This window comes from Nannospalax galili, unplaced genomic scaffold, assembly GCF_000622305.1.
Source record: "Nannospalax galili isolate Female #2095 unplaced genomic scaffold, S.galili_v1.0 scaffold894, whole genome shotgun sequence".
Lineage (NCBI taxonomy): Eukaryota > Metazoa > Chordata > Mammalia > Rodentia > Spalacidae > Nannospalax > Nannospalax galili.
In genome coordinates, this window is record NW_008334892.1 from 304086 (window position 1) to 326585 (window position 22500).

General features: G+C 41.3%; 1 protein-coding gene across 1 annotated transcript in view; it reads right to left on the reverse strand.

Annotated features, from left to right (window-relative positions):
• The window catches only part of Neto2 (neuropilin and tolloid like 2), an 88538-nt gene extending 70338 nt beyond the window's left edge, over positions 1-18200 (reverse strand). Inside the window, exon 1 of the mRNA XM_008829634.3 lies at positions 17970-18200. Coding sequence (XP_008827856.1) covers positions 17970-18003 — 34 coding nt within the window. The 5' untranslated portion in view covers positions 18004-18200. The remainder of the gene's footprint in view (positions 1-17969) is intronic.
• Positions 18201-22500: the final 4300 nt, after the last annotated feature.

The window sequence follows — 22500 nt, forward strand, 5'->3', positions numbered from 1 at the left end:
CCTATACTAATGTGGTCAGAGGGACTTAAAGGACAGTTTTTGCCTCTTGCCCTCCAAGGTTGAATAAGGTCCAGGGGACTATGGAACATCTCTCAAAATGTCCTGTAACTGTGGTGAGTCACCTGTTATCTTGTTCAGGGAGGCCATGGAGATCCCACGAGATGGACTTGAACCAGTGTCCAGTCTACAAAGAGGAGGGTCAACGCAGAGGAAACATTTCATCCATGCTTCCAAGTGAAGCCAGACATGGTTGAGCAGGACCTTTGACTTATCTTCACATAGATGGAACTGGTAAAAGAAAGGAGCCAGGAACTCCTCCCAATCCCATGTGACCCCCCGAGGAACAGATCCTCAAATGACCTTAAGTGTGAAATAAATTGATTTATTTGGGCCAACTGTGTGGTCTTAAACACCCAAAAGGAAAGTATAACCAAAGAATAAAGTCATCGGTATATTTCTTTAAGAGTTCAAGAGATTATAGTTCCCAGACATTAGCCTTAAGTCTACATAAAAAGTTATGTAGATAATTATTTCTCATTGATGATTTTGTTCCTAACCAGAAAGTACTGCTCAGATGTAAGACTTCAAATCTTGGTCTGCAATACTGTACTGCCCACCTGTAGCTACAGGAGACAACCAGCTACTGTTGTCCAATGATGGATAAATTTGTTCTCTGCCTATCTAGAAGCCTTTGAGAGGGAACTCACACTGATTCTAACCACTCCAACAGCGACCAAAATACATGAAAGCAAATCCTGAATCCATCACTCTAGAGTCCAGCCTTGGAAGACAAAAGAAAAATGAGCAGGAACACAACAGAGGGATGCTTTTGGAAGCCCTTGTCAAGAAATTCCAACAGACTCTCATATGAACATTTGAAAATTGCCATGTTTTTTCTAGTTCCCTATCTAGAACTTATAATGCTAATTACTCTTGCCTTTATTTCTCCTTCACATCTCTCATTCATGATTCAAGGACTTTCTTTTCCCCTTAGAGATAAGTTATGCACTTTGGGAGTCTTTTAGATAGACCCACTGAAGGGGTACTCCAATTGCATCACCCTGCGTCCCTGTTCAGCATGGAAGAATCCAGAGCGGTCTGTGTCCCTATTCCCTACTGGCAATTTGGATAAACTCTTCAGAGGACGGTGTGATAAGAATAGGAGGTAGGAATTGGCTGTGCAGTTAGGGAAAAAAGACCCCAAAGGATAGTAGCCAGTTTCTTGGCTAAAAGTCAAAATGTCCTTGGGACTGTTAGCAACATACTCTGTTCCAAAGGCCCAAATTGTCAAAAGTATTTGGGAGCTTGTATCTAATCCTTAAAAAATTTTAAGGTTACCTCTTCAGAGGGAGGAATGGTAGAGTATCCAAAAGCCCCATAAATAAATGAAAGAAGGGAAAAAAAGAAAAAAAAGAAAAAGAAAAAAGTGATGGGGAGATATGGGAGGTGTTAGAAGGGAGGGAGTGGGCGTGGATTTGATCAAAACACCTTAAATGCATGTATGAAATTCTCAATAAATTATTTATTTATAAAAAATTTAAAACCCAGCACAGGAAAAAGTTTCTAATTATGTATTTGTTTCTGGTGGTACTAATCTAGAGAAGATCCTAGTATTCTTCCAGGTCTATCTCAACCATGAGGATAATGCCTCCTGGTAAATCATACCCTGAGAAATCCCCATAGCTGTTATCCTAATAATGAGGTACTAGCATCAAAGTAATTATTTTTTTAAAGCCCCCTTCTTTCTAGTGTATTATTTGGAATGGGACTAGTTGTCTATTTGTAAGATGACAAAAGGCATGGAGCAGATAATTTTGCTAAAAGATTTCAGATTTGGACACTAGAATGGCCATGGTAAAGTTGTAAACAGAGAATTTCAAATATTAGGTTACTGAAACCAAAGTTTTTGGAAGGGACATGGTGGCATACCCAATATTCTAGTAAGTTTCTGTACATGGCCAAGACCTGGGAGTTACTGTCCATCTGTACAGGGCAACAAACATGTCTAGGATATCCAGAAAACAACGAAAATCACTATTAGATTTAAATGACAGAGGAGCTGAGTGGGGAAGAGGTAAGGTTCAGGGAGGTGCCAGAGGTCATTTAGGATTTCTTCTCATAATGGATCAAACTAGCGTAGGTAGTATTCGCAAGGGGGTTAAAGAACTGATGTGGGTGTCATTTAAGGACTATGAAAGAAAATTCTTCATATAACCTGGGAAAGTAGTATAAAGAAAATCCCCAAGGTTTCAATTAGATGTAAATTCATTTTGAGTTCACACTGTTCTTGTCCTGATTCTAGGGAGAAGCTACCTCTACAATGTCATCCTGTTTCTTGGGAATGCAGGCTTTCTGGTTAACCTGATGTTGGTACAAGTGGTAGGGGCTGAGGTCCATTTGCTATGAGTACAAAGGTCAAGAGCCTTTAGAAATGTGAAAAAAGTGAGCCCCTGAGTCTCTAATTTTTAATTTAGCTGTGCACAGGTTAGTTAACAGTAGTACTTGATGGAGTCTCCTCAGTGGTACCAGAGGGAAGAAGCTGATGTCTTTTTAAAAAAATATCTTGAGTTCAATATTGTATAGCTGTATTAATTCAACAGCGAACCTAAAAATTTTATAGCCACTTTTTAAAGAGATGTATCTTTGCTCTGGAAACTGTTAATATGTTAAAGCTGTAATGAAATGCTTCTTCTAAAATATATATATATATATATATATATATATATATATATATATATATACACATATATATATAAAATCTAAGTTAAGTTATAAAGGCAGACTTGTTCTGAATTTCAAAAATTAAAATATATTGATAAAATTTTAAAAATAAAAATAAATATTTTATTTTTATTTTTCATTTTATGTGTATGAGTGTATTGCTTGCATGTATGTGCCATCTGTATCATGCAATGCCCATAGAGGCCAGAAGAGGGCGCTGGACCACCTGGAACTGGAGTTACAGAGAGTTGTTAGCCACCATATGGGTGCTGGGAACTGAACCTGGGTTCTCTGCAAGAGCAGCCGGTGCTCTTAACCACTGAGACATCTCTCCAACCTGCTGATGTCTTTTCTAATAGGCACAATTTCTAGGTTTCATGATGTGAGAGTGAGCTGTGTAACCTAGGAGTATGCAGGTGAAGGAATCTTTCTTTAAAAAAATTTTATTTCTTATTTTTATTTTATGTGTATGAGTGTATTGCCTGTATGTATGTGAGTACATCCATGTCATGCAATGCCTTGGAGGTCAGAAGAGGGTGTTGGATTCCCCTGGAACTGAAGTTAAAAGACGATTCTTAGCCACCATGTGGGTACTTGGAATCAAACCCAAGTCCTCTATGAGAGCAGTCATCACTCTTAACTGCTGAGCCCAGGTGAAGGAATCTAACCAACATAGCACCAAGCTGTATGATGTTAATCAACTATTTGCAGTAATATACATATGTCCTCCAATGAGCACAGGCTGCTGAAGTACGTCATCTAAGACTTAGACTCTAAGTGCATCTGGATAGCAAGGAGATAAAATGTTACTCTGTACAGTGGAAGGCTGAGGAGAACTAAGGGAAAAGCCTTGGATCACAGACTGTCTTACAAATTCCTGCCAATTAGGTCTTTAGTTTTTCACCGGTTTATGCGGCTTACTCAGAAGTCTGGGAATGATAAGCACACTGGAGATGCTGAGAGACTGCTTTTACAACTTGAATTATTTGTCCTGTAAAAGAATCCATCCATCACTACAGATTTCCCAGGGGATTCTCATGGTGTGGACCATTTTCCATGGCTCTGGCTGGTGGTGGTAAGGGAAAGCTTCAACTCAATGTGAAAATACGTCAACAATGACCAATACATAACTAATATTGTGTAAGGTAGCGAAGTGAATGAATTCTAACTGCCAGACTTAAAAGGAACTGCTTAGCAATGGAGAGGATATGGCTTTCCAGGGTTCTACCAGGAACACATTTTAGAAAGTTGATGTATTAGTCAGGGTTCTCTAAAGAAACAGAACCGGTAGAATGAAAATATATATATATGTATGTATGTATAGAGATTTATCAGCTTAGCTCACAAGATAGAGTCCGAGTAGTCCAACAATGGCTGCACCACACTGGAGAGGCTGAGAATCCGTAGTCACTCAGTCCATAAGGCCGGATGTCTCAGTAGTCCTGATCTGGCGCTGAAGGTCTGACAAATTCCGAAAGATCAGCTAGTCTTCAGTCTACAGCAGCAAGACGAACTCACCAGTGAGAGAGAAGGCAAGCAGCAAGAAACCAGGAGTTCTCCTCTGCCTTGGCCTTTTATACCGGCTGCCATCAGAAGGTAACACCCACATTTAGGGTGTGTCTTCCGGCTTTAGATGATCCAATCAAGAAGGTCTCTTTTATTTCAGTTAATCCCAAATCCAATCAAGTTGATACCCAGGATTAGCCATCACAGTGATATACCTCATGAACAGCGATGGGTGGGGGCTTCTAGTAATATTGCTCTTCCTACTTGACCTCTTTGTTAATATTTCAGAAAGTCAAGTTACAAAGGATAAAATTTCCTTTGGGCTGGGTGCTGTGGTGCATACCTTTAATCCCAGCACTTGACAGAGGCAGACAGATCCCTATGCCAGGCCAGTCTTATCTTAAGAGGAAATCCTTTGGCAGGATGGGGTGCCAATTGAGACCCACCCAAAGAGGTCTCTTTTTCCTGTATTTTTAAAAATTATTATTGTTCTCATTTTCCACTCCTAGTCAGGTGGAAAATAGCTTGGTCCTTTATTAGCTAGTGGCAGAGGCCTGGGGTTGAGGAGATGCACACAGGCCACTTCATAGAGGCCACAACATATCCCATCTCTTTCAGGGCAGTCATCTCAAGTTTCTTTGCTCTATTCTGTTTGAGCTCTTAGAGCCTGACTAACATCTGATGGGGCAAGGGCATGGTCTCTGCTTTTTATTGATTGTCCAAAGGAAGTAAAAAGTCCTCTCTGCTTCTAGAGAATTCCCAAGTCACAAACGATCCCAAGCTGTATTTACTGTCTATATAAAGTGCTATGGTGAGGGAATGGAGTTCTAGCTTATTGTGTAGCTCTAGAACTAGGAAGGTGCCTGATCCTACAATCTTGTCATAGGCAGCTATAGCATGTATGGTTTGAATAGTGACTACTAGGTCCTCTGAGATAGAAATCTCTTTTAAGAAATTTTTATTTACTTTTATGTGTATGAGTGTTTTGTCTGTATGGAAATGTACCATGTGTGTGCAGTACTCACAGAGGGCATCAGATCCTCTGGAACTGGAAGAAAGGATGGGTGTTAACCATCATGTGGGTACTAGGAACAAAATTCATATCCTCTGCAAGACCAGCCAGTGCTCCTGGGGACTGGAGAGATGGCTCTGTAGTTAAGAGCATTGACTGCTCTTGCAGAGGACCCGGGTTCAATTCCCAGCACCCACATGGTGGCTAACAATCATCTGTAACTCCAGTTCCAAAGCCTCTTCTGTCCTCTGTGGGCACTGCATGACATGGGTGCACTTACACACATGCAGGCAATACATTTGTATACATAAAATAAAAATAACATAAAATATATATTTTTAAAAAACCAGCCAGTGCTCTTGCTCTTAACCACTAAGCTATTCCTCCAGCCTGATAAAAATCTCTTGCAAACCTAACTGTAGCCTGTATTGGACAAGGGAGTTTCTTGTGCATATAGTCTGGGATGAGAAGTTGATCAGTTCAAGCAATAAAGTCCCAAGGACATCATAGTCTGGGAGAAGAAGCAGAGTAGAACTGAGCAAATTATAATAAGTGATTGTGAGATGAGGCAGGGGGTTAGAAACTTTCATAGATAGGCTACTAGCAGAGATACTGGGTGTGGTGAGAGCTGAAAAATAGCTTCCATAAGAGGGACAGACATAGGTGGCTAAAGGAGATCCCATGATAATAGTTCAGTAAGAAAGCAATTACTACAAGACAGGACACAGTACTTAAGTGGGTCTAACTGCTGCTAGAGTGGGGTATAGATATCCTTGAAGAATTGTTTTCCATTGGAGAATGACTGATAGGGTCAGGAGAGGGATTTTTAGTAAACTGTGAAGAGAGTGAGACAGCAAAGAAAAGTTTAGTAGTTAGTTCTGGAAGTTAGGAGCAATTTCTAAAAATCCCCAGAGTTGTCTCTTAATGCAGAAAAGAAGAAAAGCTCAAATTCCTTGAGAGTAATAAGGGTAACGATTCATATCCTTATGTCAAGAGATAACTTCCAAGTTTGACAGAAGTTTGACAGAATTAAAATCTATGTCCTCTAGAGGACAGGCTATGACACAAATGGAAAGTTTCAGTACAGAAACTTCTCAGGATGGGACATATAAAAGCAGACTATCCTAAAACTGAAGTAAGGTTGGACTATATTAGAAGGAGGTATCAATTAATCTAGCCTCAATTACTTAAGAGAAATACGTGGGGCTTTCACTATACCTGCCCAGGTGGACTGCTTATTCTTCCATGTTAAAGTGGAGAGGTACTGGCTGTCAACAGGTACTGAAGAAAGCACTGCAGAAGCCAACGGTTTCTCAGGGGAAACACTGGACAATAAAGTATGAGGGCCAGGGACCACTAGTTACTGAGGAAGGATTATGTTGTTCATAGCTCTCTTGAAGAAAGCTCCATCCCTTTCCATTAGGGTTATCAACAAGTAGGATAAGAATATTGCATGGACAAGGAGAGGGAACAAGTTTCTTATGTTTGAAGTCATCCTCTGTGGGGCTATATGACAGTTGACTTACAGGAATTGTTCAATACAGGGAGAAACTCTCTGGGATCCACCTGGGTTTTAGTTGGAGATGCTTAATAGATATGACCAACACCAGTACTGGAACCCAGAGGTTTCTGGTCAATTATTGGAATGTAGGATGGGTATGGTTAATGGGGTTGACAGGGTAGATGGGATCTGGGTAAGTAGTATAAGGACAGGGCTTTTTGGCAGGGTTAATTGTATTACTGGTTCTCCTTGTGGGAAGAAAGCACTTGATCTGTGCCTAGAAAATTCATCCCTAAAAGGTGTATGGGGGCTGTAGGAATCAGTAAGAAGTACAGCGACTTTTCAGGAGAGGGCATAATTAGAAACAAAAGGGTAGAATTTTGGGAACTGTTATAGGTTGGGAAACAATCTCTACCACTTGGAGGAACTCAGAATTCTGGGGAGAAGACATAAAAGTGTCAAGGTTGATGAGGAACAGAATATCCTCAGGGTCAACCAGAGACTTCACTAGTTGTACTAGTCAGTTTTTTGTTACTGTGACAGATACTTGATAGAAACAACTTAAGGGAGGATTTACTTTGATTCATAGTTTTAGTGATTTTATTCCGTGGCTGGGCTGTTCCTATTGCTTTTGATCTGAGGTGAAAGATAACATATGGTAGAGAGAGCATGGTGGAGTATAAGTCTCATGTCATGGCAGTCAGAAGGTGGATCTCTGTGAGTTCAAGGCCAGCCGGATCAACACAGTGAGTTTCATGTACCCTCATTATTCAATCACCTCTCAATATAAATGTTTCGGAGGGCACATTTTGTGTGTATGTGTCGGTCAGAGGTTTACATGAGGTTTCCTCAGTCACTTTCCATCTAATTCATATTTATTTTTATTCTTTGGCAATTTTACACATGTATAAACCAAATTTTGGTCATTTTTACTCATCTCCCTTTCCCACAGAAACCCTTGTTCTTATACCGAAGTCCCCTTCTACTCTGATCTCTTATTTTTCTGAGCCACTGAGTTTACTTGTGGCTGCTTACCTAAGCACAGGTGGGGGTGTTTTTCTGTTTGTTTTTTTTCTGTCAAACTGCCTTCTAAATACTTATGTTTATAAGCCCTCAGTCTTCATCAGAGAAGCTTCATTTTCAAGAGGGAGGTCACTAATGATGTAACTGTTCAAAATGCAGAAAATAAGTGGCCCTAACTGAGACATCTTATCAGCCTCTCCAAACTCAGAGAACATCACAAAAGAGGAGGTGGAAAGAATAAAAGAGCCAGAAGTTGGGATGAAGTACTGTGAAATGGTATTTCTGGATATGAAAGGGCCACTGCATTCATGAGCTCACTGCAGCTGTGGATGCTTGCACAAAACCGATGCACGACTGAGCCTGTCATCATTTCATCACGCGTGGGGGAGGGGAGGGGCTCATGAAGCCCCAACCCTCAGCAAAGGACTATGGGCAATAAATGGGTGCCAAGAGAATGAGTAATTTTCTTCATGGTGTAGCTACTGATAAGTTAGCTGCCCACCTTATTTTCTGAGACAAGGTCTCTCTCACTAAATCTGGAGCTTGCCAATTTAGTTAGACTAGCTGGCCAGAAAGCCCCAGGGACCCTCCTGTCTGTCTCTCCAGGGTCAGGATTACAGGTATACTCCAGTGTACCTTGCATGGCAAACATTTTATTCACTGAGCAATCTCACCAGCCCCTGGTGAGATATCCAAACCACAATACTAATTTATCTTCAATTTTAATATTTAATTCCCGTAACTGCTTTAAAGTAAGGAAAATGTCCCTGGAACAACCCTATTTTTGCTTAGAGAGGAGCCTTATTAGAGTCTAACTGGTTGTATTTGAGGCAATTCTTTTTAAAAACAGTCAGTGTCTTACAGAATATATGGAGGTAGTTGGTAGTACTTTGAGGTTCAATAATTTGATTGTATGATTATATAGTTTTGATTGGCTAAAGAGGCTATTTCAAGAGGGTGTTTGTGTTGCCCAGTTGAGATCCTATTGTTTGACTAGGAATCCTGAATCCTGCTAAAGATTAAGTTAAACAAGTTTAGAGACTCATCACAATTCCTTAATTTCTGAGTTTTGACAAAAGGTTTGTCCTAATATATTAATCAAGGACAGGTTCATCTTTCTTTTGGGTCCAGGGCTATATAGCTTTCCATGAAAATCTTAAATTAAAAATGACTTACTCCTGAATCCATCACTCTAGAGTCCAGCCTTGGAAGACAAAAGAAAAAATGAGGAAAAACCCAAGAGAGGGACGCTTTTGGAAGCCCTTGTCAAGAAATTCCAACAGACTCTCTAAAAATTGCCCTGTTCTGACTTTTTTCTAGTTCCCTGTCTAGAACTTGTAATGCTAATTACTCTTGCCTTTACTTCTCCTTCACATCTCCTATTCACAATTCAAGGACTTTTTCCCCCCCCTTAGAGATAAGAGTTATACACTTTGGGAGTCTTTTAGATAGACCCACTTACTCCAATTGTATCACCCTGCGTCCCTGTTCAGCATGGAAGAATCCAGAGCGGTCTGTGTCCCTATTCCCTACTGGCAATTTGTGTAACCTCTTCAGAGGATGGTGTGATAAGAATAAAGAATAAAAATTGGCTAGGCAGTTAGGGTAAAAAATATCCCAAAGGAAAGTAAGTTCATACCCACCATGTGGGTGCTGGGAATTGAACCTGGGTCCTCTGCAACAGTGCTCTTAACCGCTGAGCCATTGCTCCAGCCCATCTTTAAAGTAATACCAATATGCAGTCAGAGGAGCCTGTAGGGCATAACTCAGTAATAGAGTGCTTGCCTCTTGTGCATGAAGATAAAAAAATAAATAAATGAAAGGGAAAAAAAGAAAAAAAAGAAAAAGAAAAAAATGATGGGGAGATATGGGAGGTGATAGAAGGGAGGGAGTGGGCGTGGATTTGATCAAAACACCTTATATGCATGTATGAAATTCTCAATAAAGTTTTTGTAAAATTTTTTAAAAAAGAAAATATTAAATGCCAACAGGTTAGAGCACCAATTTGACTACTAATTTTGTAGGTTACCTAAGGAACAATTCCAGGTACCTGATTATCTTGGGGCAAAGGCCCAAAGTTTTAAAGAGAAAGAACAGGTATAAGTGAGGTACTTTCTCAAATGAATTTTGCTTTTTCCTTTTGCGATATGGTAATGAAACTTAATAAAACATTGAACTAGAATCAATTTTTAAATATGACTTAACTGATATTTTTTGTGCCTTTTCAAATCCTTGGTGGTCAGTAAGGTTCAAGTTTTCAAGAAGACTTTTCCATTAGGCAACTAGCTTCCATTTGTAAAGCCAGTTCATTTCTTACAAACATGTGAATGAAGTGTTAAAGGTTTGAAAATTCAAGTTGGTAACTACTACTAATAATCAGGCTAAAATGTATTTGGAATCCAAGGCAAATATAAATTCGATGGGTGTGAGGAGTTGGGGAATCTTTGATAATGGCTAAACATTCCAGTTTAGCCCCCAAAGTGTAGGCAATCTATTTCCAGTTCCTGTCATTTGGAATTTAAAGGTTACAATTTAAAAAAAAGAAGAGTCCCAATGACTGGATGAAAGAGTAAGGATATCATGGAAAGAAGAAAGGGAACTCAAGAATGTAAAAGGATGTGAAGAGGAGTAGAGGGTAGACAGAGGTGGTTGGGAAGGGCCAGATGACTGGCAAGTAGAAATAATGGGGGCTGCATCTGCCTCAGCTGCACGGATGGTTTTGCTCTGTTATTGTTACGTGTTTAAGTTTGTTGAGTTTTGATTTGGAATCACTCTTTTTGAAACAAGAAACAGTGGATTCTTAGGCTCATTTATCAGTTTCAAAACACCAATTTAAAAATGTTCCCAATGCCTTGGCAAGGTTCAGTATTTTATCTTTCTGTGTATGCTAATAAACAACTTTTAGATTAAAAAAAAATCTCATTCTGGCCAGCAAACTTTTAGGTCACTATGGGTTATCTAGACACCTAACCAATTATTTTTCTGAATCATTTATGTATATATAATATATGACGCATACATTATATAATGTATAATTACTTATTTTTGGTTGAGACAATTATTTTTCTGAATCATTTATATATTATATATAATCTGAGGAAGCAAGGTCAGTTGTCTAGGTCATAAGAGCACATGGCTCAGTGAGTTTGTTTACATATAATATTTATTTATTTATTTATTTTTGGTTGAGACAGGATCTCCCTGTTCCCCCAGCTAGAACTTGTATATAGACCAGGTTGGCATTGATCTCAGAGATCGACCTGCCTCTGCCTCCTGAGTGCTGGGATTAAATCCTAATTTTTAGTCATGAAATAGTTGGAGTGGCTGGAGGTGACTAAGGAGCAGAGGGCTTGAAGTCTGGGTTATCCTTTTTGTATTCAGTTATTGAAGTCTCTTCCTGTGCAACTTAAGACCTCTACGTGGCTCAGAGGACATATGGATCAAGGAGGACTTACCCAGTGTGCCTTGTACAGCCAGGGAGACAACTGAATTCGAGGGCCTTTTGCTGGTGTCTAGGCCCAATATAGTATCTGAAAACTTCAAGATCTCACTTCTGACACCGATGAATGTCAATAAAAATTCATTAGTAAAGATCTTAAGCCTAAAAGATAGCTTTATTTCAACACTCTGAAAACTAAGGAGACAGAATCCACGGGTGATGTGAAGAAACAAAGAGAGAACCCACTACTACAAAGCTTTAAGCCTGTTTCTCTCTATGCCAACAAGGAACGCCAGCATGTAGGAAGTACTTGGCCTGACTGGTCGATACTTAAACTTGCCTGCAGGTCACAGCTAGCTGGTCAGTCCTGGCAAGTAAAAATGAATTTTTCAGGGGTTGTTTATTTTGACAGCCGAAACAGGAACACAACTCAGGCAAGGACCAAAACATTCAGTTTGTGGTTCTTCTAGGAAAAGAATACAAGTGAGCACCCCACCTTTATCAGCAAATGGCTACAAAATCCATTTTGAATGCAGGTCCAGTTGCCTACTGGACCCTATTTTAGAATAATTAACTTTTCTTAACATTCACACAAGTGTTGACTAGGTGATAGGAAGGAGAACATTCATATTCTGCCACTGGATTTTTTTTTGGAGGTGACACCTGTAAAATGTGTTAAGGTTTAAAAATGTCAGGTCCTACCCAGTCATTCTATTTTCAGGTATGGGATAGAAATAAGTGAGACAGCATTTTTCACAGTTCTAGGTGCACAACAGTGACCTCCAGGGTTTATCAGATTAGATGGCAGTGGGGAGAGAGGGATTCACTTTTGGTTACCTAGAGCTCTAGAGTAGAACTCAAGAATCTATCTTAATCAATTACCTACTGATGCTGATGCTGCTGGACCTGGGGCCACACTGTGAGGACCACTGCAATAGGATGATGATAGTTTCCTGAAAGAAACAGAAAGGCTGCTTTTTTCTTCTTCTTTGATAGTGATAGAGGCCAAATCAACATCAGATGGGGGAGGGAGTGGGCTGAATTGGTTCTTACAGTGTCAGTCACCAGGTGAACTGCTTTACGACATGCTCTTATGCTTCTACAAATATTTCTCTTTGTTTCTGATCTGCACTTGCTATAGGTATCTTTTTATATCTAGAAAATTTCCTCCACAGTATCTCAAACCTCCTTTCTCTAAGAACCATTTTCCAATTAACTTTACTTGACAGCATCCATTTTCACTTCTGTGACTATTCACTAGTTCTTTATCAGTCTGATTTTGTTCCTGCCACTGATTTTGAATATTTCTAAGTTAGCAATAGGATTGGCATGCATAACACAAAAACGTACATGAATAATCAAGATGCTACTGAAGGGTATTTCTCTGATATGTAAACAAACGAGAGAAGCAGTCAAAGCAAAGTGACGGTCATGCTGTGACTAGGGACCCAACACCCTTCTATCTTATTCAGCGGGTGTATTTTCTATTTCCAAAGTCACTTTATAACTCAGTGTGGATATCAGACTGCTAGTCATTACAACTTTCTTCATTTATCATGCCTGAATCCTAGTCAGCATGCAGAAGACCTGGCATACAATATTCCCTTTACCTTTAAAAAAAAGAAACTAACAGAAACAAAAACAACACACATAGAAAACAACCCAGAATCTATAATTATCTTAAAATAAAAAGTTTATTTATAAATAATAAATAGGTTCCCTAATAGTTTTCCCTAAGATGCACATATCATTTCATACTTACTTTTATCAGCTAGTCAGAGTCACAGAGCCATACCTAATCCTAAGAGAGGCTGGGAAACACAATTTTTATTTTCGGTAACTATGTAGTTAATCCACTGAATTACTGAAGACTAAAATGGGCATTTGGTGATAATCCAAAGTTTCTGCTATAGTCCCCTATGGACTACTGTGTACACAGCAGTCAATTATCTTTTAAGAGTATAAACCAGATCATATCACAGCCCTTAATAAAATCTTCTAAAATAAAGCCACTACTCATATTCTGGCTTTTGAAGTCCTGTGTTTCTTCTCTGACATCTCATTGCTGTCTATAGGTATAGAGATCTTCGTATAACTTCAACAGGCCAAGTAGTTAGTTCTTCCCGTAGGGACTAACCCATGTTGTATGTCTAGAATTATTCTCTGTTCAGCTGATTCCTTCCTTTTTCTGGTCTTGTGAGGCTTTTCCAATTTCTAAATCAGTTCTACATTTTCTCCTTCATATTGTTTTATTGCCATCATTATTTATAATATCTGATTTTTTTCGTGTGTGTGCTTATTGTCTATTTCTTCTTACTAAAAAGAGGGGCTGTATTTGTCTGATTCACTGACATATCTTTATTGCCTAGAAGACTGCCTGGCCCACAATAGCACTCTATACGAATTAAATGAGCACATGAAGTGACTAAGCAGGAATCTGATTCCATACAGTACTGAGAGAGCTGTGCTAATTGAAAATTCACATCTCAGTTTTAAAAAGTAGCCTTATACAACCCAGCTTTTTATTTGAACATAAATCAGGGAATGGGAAAAGAATTGATGTTTATTTTTTCCCTTCTTCAGATTCCAGACACTATTCCTACTTACCTCAACCCAGTTCAATTTATCTTTGCTAGTAATTAAACATGTCCCTTCCTAAGCCTTCTTGTTGTGAGCATCTCACACAAGATGCCAGAATGATGATTTTATGGGTATCTGAGATAAATTATATTATAAAGAACAAAAAAGTACCCAAACTTAACAACATTCGATCACATATTATTCGTTGAGATGAAGACAGATGGATGACTATAGATGCTGACCATCTTACCAGGCATTTTCATAAGAAAGTGACGGTAGCAGAAGTACTTTCTTTCCTGTACAATGTGACAGTTATGTTAGTGAGCACTCTGAGCACAGTTATCTATACTACAGTTTGATTAAAGTCAACTTTCCACATTCACAGAAATTCTTATCAAATTTTCACATGATCAGGCTACAGATGAAGGAATACTTGCTATCTTCTAGTGTTGTAATTTCTAACCTATTATTCTAGTCACATTTGATTCAACAAATTTAATCGGAACAAGGAGCTAGAGAAATGGGTCAGCGGTTAAGAGCACCAACTGCTCTTGCAGAGAAACCAAATTTGATTCCCAGCACCCATATGACAGCTAAAAATCGTCCTTTATTCCATTTCCAGGGGATCTGACACTCTTTTCTGACCACCACAGGCATTGCACGACATGGGTGTACTTACACACATGCAAGCAATACACTCATACACATAAAATAAAAATAACAAAAAAATGCACAAAAATTTAACAAAAAATATACAAAAAAGACGGTGGAAAAAATTAGAAATCCTCAGTTAAATCCCCCTTAAGAGTCTTCTTTCCAATTCAATCCTAATCATAAAGTATCTCAGAAATACATTTTTAAAAATTTATTTTTATTTTTTGTGTATTAGTGTTACAGCTGCATATATGTAAGTGCACCCATGTCATGTGGTACCCTTGGAGGACAGAAGAGGGCACCAGGTCCCCTGGAACTGGAGTTACTAATGGTTGTTACCCTCCACGTGGGTGCTGGGATTTGAATCTGGTCCTCTGCAAGAACAACCAGTGTTCCTAACTGCTGAGCCATCTCTCCAGCCCCCAGAGATACATGTTTTTAACACCAATAATTATTCTGAAGGAGAATAAATAAGAAAATGATAGATTATGTTATACAGGTAGAACCTCTGGAATTTGGAATAGTCTTTAAAAATTTTAGAAACTTATAGCCTATCTATGAAATTTATAGTCTATTATTTCCCAATCTTATTCTGAAAAGACAAAAAGTGGCTTTGATTTGAACTTGCTTTGTAATGCATATATTTCCCCTAAAAGAACACTTTAGTTTCAAATGTAAGCTGGCTTCTAGTTAAAGATTACTATAATAAAACCATTGTTTAGTAAGAATTTTCATCTGACAAAAACAGTTTTTCCAAACTGGGGGTTGGGGACAGGGAGAAGACCAAAAAAAAAAATAATAATAATAAATAAATAATGTTTTAGGAAGGCCGTATTAAAAGGAAGCTGTACTATTAAAGGGCAGTTTCCCAGTACAATTATTGGATGAGGGTTATGAGTAAAGAACAGGAGTGAATCCTCACATTCAGACAGGACTTTTAAATATGCAGGGCTGATAGTTAACTTCCATTAGACCATAATTTCACCTGTTTATATAGCTTTAAATATCTAGTGGTAACACAATATTCCTTAGCAAATGTGCATTATGAGAAGAAACAATTGGTTTATAATCCCAGTGGAAGATTTTTCACAGGACTACAATGCTTAGCCATCACAGAAAGAAGGCTGACTCAAAATCTCTAAGACCTTGAGTGGCAATAACAGTTAAAGTGAAGTACTTTCACTGATACTGTAGAGAAAGGTTTAAATTCTCTAGTGGAGCCACTCTTTTGTCCTCACTGCTGAAAGCAGAATCAAAAGAATAGTGACATTTTAAAAAAGTAAAATTAGGAGCCAGTGAGTGGCTCAGCTGGTAAAGGTGCCTGCCTGACAATGCAAGCTCAGGCCCAATACCACGGAGTAGAAGAGAACTAACTCCTGCAAGTTGTCCTCTGATCTCCACGTGTGCTGCTGCACAAGCAGGCCCACACATACACATGCACAAATAAATTCATGTCATTTTAAAGTACTTTCTACTTAAAACCGCATACTCATTGTGGGTATCTAACTGGAAACTAACCATTATATTCCAAACAAGGTTTAGGTAGGTGGTAGGTGTAATGACACAAATGATAACTAACAGCTACTTCAGAGAAGACTCTGGAGTCTTGGCAACAATTCAGTTACAAGACACTTAAGGGATCCTTTTTCATGCCTTGCTACACAGTGACTAGTATCACAGAGAAATATAACTGTCTTAATGCAAAATTTTACTCAAAACTTTTATAAAGGTAATACATACATTAAAAAAAGTAATTCAAGCGTTATGTGCACTAAAAACCCTCGTTCTCCCTTCACCCCTGTCATCCACCTCCTGATCCCCTTCTGAGGTTTAACTTTGAGCAATAATTTTGTGAATCTTTCCAGACCAAATTCTAATACTTACAAGCATAGTACAGAAAAAATAAAAATAGGTGCTCTCTATCAACTTTGCTCGATCTTTGAAAATACTCCTGCACGTAAAAAAGGTGTAGTTGAACAACATTTGAAAAAAACAATAAAGCCACATACTATACAGCTTCACGGTAGCTCTTGTCATTGGCGAGGAATCCTTTCCCGGTAGGTGCAACAACTCGCCGTGGCCAGAGGGGGCAGTGTGTGTCTGCGGCGCAGGCTCGGCCCGAAGGGCTGCGATTCCTGGAGTGCCTAGACACTGCCCAGGCAGCACAGCCAAGCGCTCTGCAGGTAAAGCGCTGTGACTGACCCAAGTGATTTCCTGGAGGAGGCTGCTCTCTGCTGGACCTGCACCTCGGTGTTCCCAGCCCTAACGCGGTGGCTCACAATGGAATGAAGAGCATGCCCCAGTAGCAGCCTGCAAAGCCTACCGTGCATGCGGCTTATCTGTTATGAGTCAAACAAAATCCTCATTTCTAAGGAATGACTACAGAAATCAGGGCTTGCAAGTAAGCGCAGAATGTGGGCTTGTTTTTAGAAAATAAAGGAATCACTAAGAATTTGCAGATTGACTGTTAAGTATTTCCCAGCTAGAAACCTCTAGGCTATCTTAGCCCAGTTTGAACACATTCATAGTTGGGTAGGTGAATACTAAATGGCTGAGCAGTCAATTATGATTTATGAATATCAGCCCAATTACGAAGTTTGTCTAAAACGTAATTCAGTAACAACGAAAAGGAAAGTCACACGGAACTTCCTAATGAAACAAATTTGGAAAAGAGGTGTCAACATGGGCCAGGAAAAACGAAATCTGTAATGCTGTAAATACTAAGATTCAGTGTTGAACCTACACATGCCAATGTTAACGGAACGAGGCTAAAAGACCTCCAGGTACTCCAACCTCCGCTGCTCTAGGCGACCACCGCGAGAGGGCAGTCCTTCCCTGAGCCGTGGTGCTGTTTTTCCCGAGATTCACAAAAGGACTGAGTCGGGACGAGTTCCGGAACGAACTTTGTCCTGCCACGGGAATTATCTACGCATCCATCCATTTATCTAAAATAGCACCTTCGGGGGAAAGCAGCGAGCTGGAGCTGGCTCCGAGCTCTGCCCCGCAGGCCGATCGCCGGAGACAGTTTTCATTCCCCGCACAACAAACCCCGGACCCGAGACTCCGGGGCGCGAGCGCGACGGCGGGGGACGCAGGCCAGGAGTCCGCAGGACCGCAGTGGTGCCGCAGCCTTCCGGCCGCAGCAGGTGGGAGCCGCCGGCCCGACCTTCCCCGCCCGAGGCTTCCTCGGCCTCCAAGGCTCCTCCCGCCCCCGAGGCTCCGGGACGTGCGGGGTCGCAAGGCTTTTCGGGAACCGCTTCAGGTCGTCCGAGTTGGAACTCGGTTGATGGCGGGGAAAGAATTACTTTCCGCGGCTGCATCTGAGGAACCACCGGCCTCTGCCTCACACTCTTCGTGAAGCGCTGCGTGGAACCGTCCCGAGGCGCGAGGGCGCAGGCAGCGGGCGCCGCTCTCCGGGGCCTGCCGGCTTCAGCGCACCGGTGCCGGGCCACCAGCCCCGCTCCGGGCGAGCCTCGCCAGACAAAGCGGTCGAAGGCGGCCTGACCCGCAGGGGGCGCCCTGCGCGCGCTTACCTTTGAGGACCGCGCAGAGCTGCTCCAAGGCCATGTTCCTCAGCTTCGCCGCTCGGAGCGCGGCTGAGGCGGCGCTGCTGTCACAGCTCCGCGCGGCGACTCCGCTGGGTCCCCATCGCTCGGCTCCGCGATGGCGGGCTCAGATCCTGCGGCCAGCCATGCTCCAGCCCCCGACGGCCGCCGCCTCCGGCCCAGCGGAGCGCCGAGGACCCCCCGGCCGCTGCGCCCGCACCCGCGGCGGGCTCCGTCAACTGGCGCGCGGGGGGAGCGGCGGCTCATTTAAGCTGGAGCGGAGCGCCGCGTGCCGGCCGCCTGGCCAGTGCGCACGCGCCGCCCCGCCCGCCCTCGCCTTCTCTAGCCGGCTTCGCGGGCGGGGCGGGGGCGTTGGGCTCCCGCGAGGCGCCCTGACTGGTTGGAGGCCGGAGTGCGTGGGCGCTGGGCCGCCCTCCCTGCCTGGGCTCGTCCAGGACCCCCGCCCGGCCCTGAGCGAGAGCTCGGTGTCAGCCGCCTCTGAGCCGGTGGTCCTGCCTTCTGCCCTCGCACCCTCGCCGGGGCGACAAGCTTGAAAACTCTACCCCGCCTGGCTGGCCCAGGGAAGGGCAGGGAGCGTGGTCTCCCTGGAGGGCACCTGGAGAATTAACTGGACCAGCATAACCGGTGACTGCAGTTCCCCAAACTTAAAAAAAATTTTAATTGGAAAAAAATTTGCGATTTCATACACTATGATCATATTTAGACCCTCTCCCCTATTGGCACCCCTCTTCTACCCACCCCTCAGGGGAGTTCATGTGCTGTAAGGTGTTTGGAGCCAAGTTTGTATCCTGAAACTTCTACTGGCAGTTCTTGAACCTTCCTTCACCACGTTGTCAGGCACAGCTCCGTTCACTTGAATCACTTATAGTCATGAACTCAGTGGGCAGGAACCTCTGTGCCAGGCCAGTGAGGCTTTGTGTCCAAGCTACAATGAGGACAAGAGGCGAGACTGAATCCAGAGGGTGGACAGCTGTATAGTTTGTGACATTATCCTGTTTGATTTTCTCCTTATTTCCTCTGATAACCACCTGTATCCTCCTAACCTCCACCTCATTAAAATAGAATCCATTTGAACACAGGCAGGCAACGTTCATTATTTCACACAACGCATACTCATTGAGTGTTAATTATGTGCATAAAACGATGACTATTGCCTGGAGACAACCAAGTGGGATTAGGCCCTGCCTTAATGGATCTGGTTCCATAGTAGGAACTCCACAAATAAAAAAAAAAAAAAAAAAAAAGATAAATCTAGCACTTATAGCTAAGGAAGAATGTCAGGCAATGGAACAAAATATTCCAAGGGTGTCAAGTTCTTTCTTTTCTCGGATCCCTTTAAGGAAAGGCACAAAAGTATAAGCAATTCACAAGTTTATAAATAAAATTAACACCAATTAATATAAAGTTGTTTAGCCCTTTCCTGTGTGCTTGGGTGGTTATAAAAAGTGTATGATTGGGTTTCTAAGGTAATTACCTACAGTAAAAGTAAGATTGCACACAAGAACCAACTAATAAGGCATTTAAGAAAGTTTACCACAAATAAAATAAGGCGGCATATTGGGAAACTAGAAAAGTAAATAATAAACCAAATCATGGACAACAGGGAGCAAAGAAATTGGGAGGCCTTTTGAATTTATGGAACAATAATGCAAGATTGTTGACCAAAGGGAAAAATCAGCCAGTATGAGATCATCAGAAAATGCTCCATGAAAGAGAGAAAGCACAAAGAATGGAAAAGCTTTGGGTGGCAAGTGGAAAGGAGGGCTTGGCAAGTGTCAGGCAAGGAGCGGGTGAGCACTGAATATGGCACGTGTGTTTTTTTTTAGAACTAAAGATTAAAGATAAGGTGGACTTGTAAGCTATAGTCATTCCTCAGTATTCAAAGACACCTGTCCCCTGACCACAGTCAGCATATATTCAAGTCTCTCATAGAAAATTATGTGAAATTTGCATACATACCCTCCCTTATGCTTTCAGTCATCTCTAGATTAACTATAATACTTAATAATGCAAATAGTTATTATACTGTATTGGTTAGGAAATAATGGTAAGAGGAAAAAAAAGCATATTTTCTGTACAGATACTTAGAAAAAGCATGTATGTGCTATTACTGGTTAAATTCTTGGATGATGAATCTTCAGGATTTGGAGGATTGCCTGTGGACTTGCTGGGTAGAAGAGATTGTAGTTGATTCACCATCACCAGCCTGAGGAATCTTTTTTTCTTTGAGACAGGGTCTCCCTATTGCCCCAGCTGGCCTAGAACTGGCTATATAGACCAGGCTGGCTTTGATCTCACAGAGATCATCCTGCCACTGCCTTCTGACTGCTGGGATTAAAGCAGTGTGCTACCAGGCCTGGAGGAAATAATTTTTAATAGTGGAATGATAGAGATTTGTAAAGATTAACCTGACAGCTGAGTTGAAAATGCAATGAAAAGGGCTAGGTTAGCCACAGTAATTCAAAAAGTAGATGTACAGTATGCATTCGAACTAGTAACTTTTACTGATACCGTCATGTTCAGTAAATCTAGAAAGTCTTCTCCATCTGTTGTCTTGGGAGTAGATTTCAGTTGGGAATACTCATTTGGTAGCTTAATTTTAAAACATTTTTATTTTATGTTTATGAGTGTGTTGCCTGCATGTATGTAAGTGCACTGTGTCGTGCAGTGCCCATGGAGGTCAGAAGAAGGCGTTGGATCCCCTGGAACTAGAGTTACTGATGGTTGTTAGCTGCCATGAGGATGCTGGGAACTGGACCCAGGACCTCCTTAAGAGCAACCAGTGCTCTTAACTGCTAAGTCATCGCTCCAGACCTGACATCTAGTTTTTAGACAGATTGTAGTAAATTTTTCAAGCAATGTAGCAAAACACAGATCATAGTTGAGACTACTGTGTGGCCATATGTTAGCTACATAAAGAAAAGCAGTTTTCATTCTGTATGTTTTTCCCGGAAGACCACCCAGTGGCACCCAGTCTGTTTCCACATTACCTGCCAGTTTTGAGGGGGAGTTTTGAGGACTCTGTTTTTGTTGTCTATGTCCAATCTTCTAGGCACAAATGCAACTCCTCCAATTTCTCACAGGGTCATTGTTGTGTTTCAAATTTGGTTTTCTCTCACCAAATTACATGCAACATCTCACCAAATTACAGCCATTAAGGTGTTTGAAGGCATTGACTTATTATTGAATTGCATCATTAAACAAATAAATGCATGTGGTGTAATCCCAGCACTTAGGAGGCTGGGGTTGGAGGATTACCAGTTGGAAGCACCAGCATTTTATCTTAACAGGTTTTGTTGTTTCACTTTGTATTGTTGGGGAGCTCCAACAGTTAATTAAAGGAGAGCCTACAAAGGCAGGGTGCTATGGGTATAGACTGTCAGTGACATTCATGTTTCCTAAGGCTCATATGTTAAAACCCTAACCTGAAGTGTGGAAGTATTTGGAGATAGGGGCCCCTGAATAAGCAATGAAGGTTGATTGAGGTGGTAGGGGTAGAGTCCTGATCTGAGAGAATTAGTGTCCGTATAAGAAGAGAAAACAGAAAGCTTGCTTTCTCCACACTCAGTAACCAAGGAAAGGCTGTGTGAGTTGGTAGCCATTTGTGAGCCGGAAAGAAAATCCTCATAAGAAAGTGAATTGACTGGTGCTTTGATCTGGGACTCCCAGCCTACAGTTCTGTGAGAAAATACAGTCTACTTAAAAAAATGTTTTATTATTTTGTGTGTATGAGTGCATTACCTGCATATATGTAAGTGCACCCATGTCATGCAATGCACGTGAAAGTCAGAAGAAGGCTTCGGATCCCTTGGAACTGGAGTTACTGATGGTTGTTAGCCACCATATGGGTGCTGGGAATCAAACCTGGGTCCTCTGCAAGAGCAGTCAGTGCTCAACCGCTGAGCCATCTCTCCAGCCCACATTTCACTTTTAAAGTCAGTCCAAACTGACTAATACAGAAATGCCAGTAAGGAAGAAAAAGGAATTTATATCCAACCAGACTTTGCTACACAGAAAATCTATTACAGGATAATATATGGATCTCAAAGTATCGTGTGCAAGTATGGTAATGATGAATTTAGTGAAAAACCAAAATTACATAGGATCTCAATGAGTGAGGATCTCGTTATTATACAGTTGTGGTGGGGGGCAGGCTTAGGGGAGGAAAAGAGGAAAACATTTAAAATGCATGTTGTAGTCACTTTGGGTTGCCATGTTAAGGTACCATGTTGTGGGTGTCTTGGAGGCTTTAAGACTGAGATAAAGGTGCGGTCAGGCTTGGTCACCTGTTGCTCACTGTCTTGACAAAGGTTTAAACTCCATATTCTTCATCTTGTTATAAGACCACCAATTTACTAGACAAGAAACCCAACTTTATTTAATCTTAATTATTTCCTTAGAGACCCTGTCTTCAAATCCAGTCACATAAGGTTAGAGCTTTACCACATGAATCTGCAGGGTGGGGGCAGACAATTCAGACTACAAAAATACATGAGTC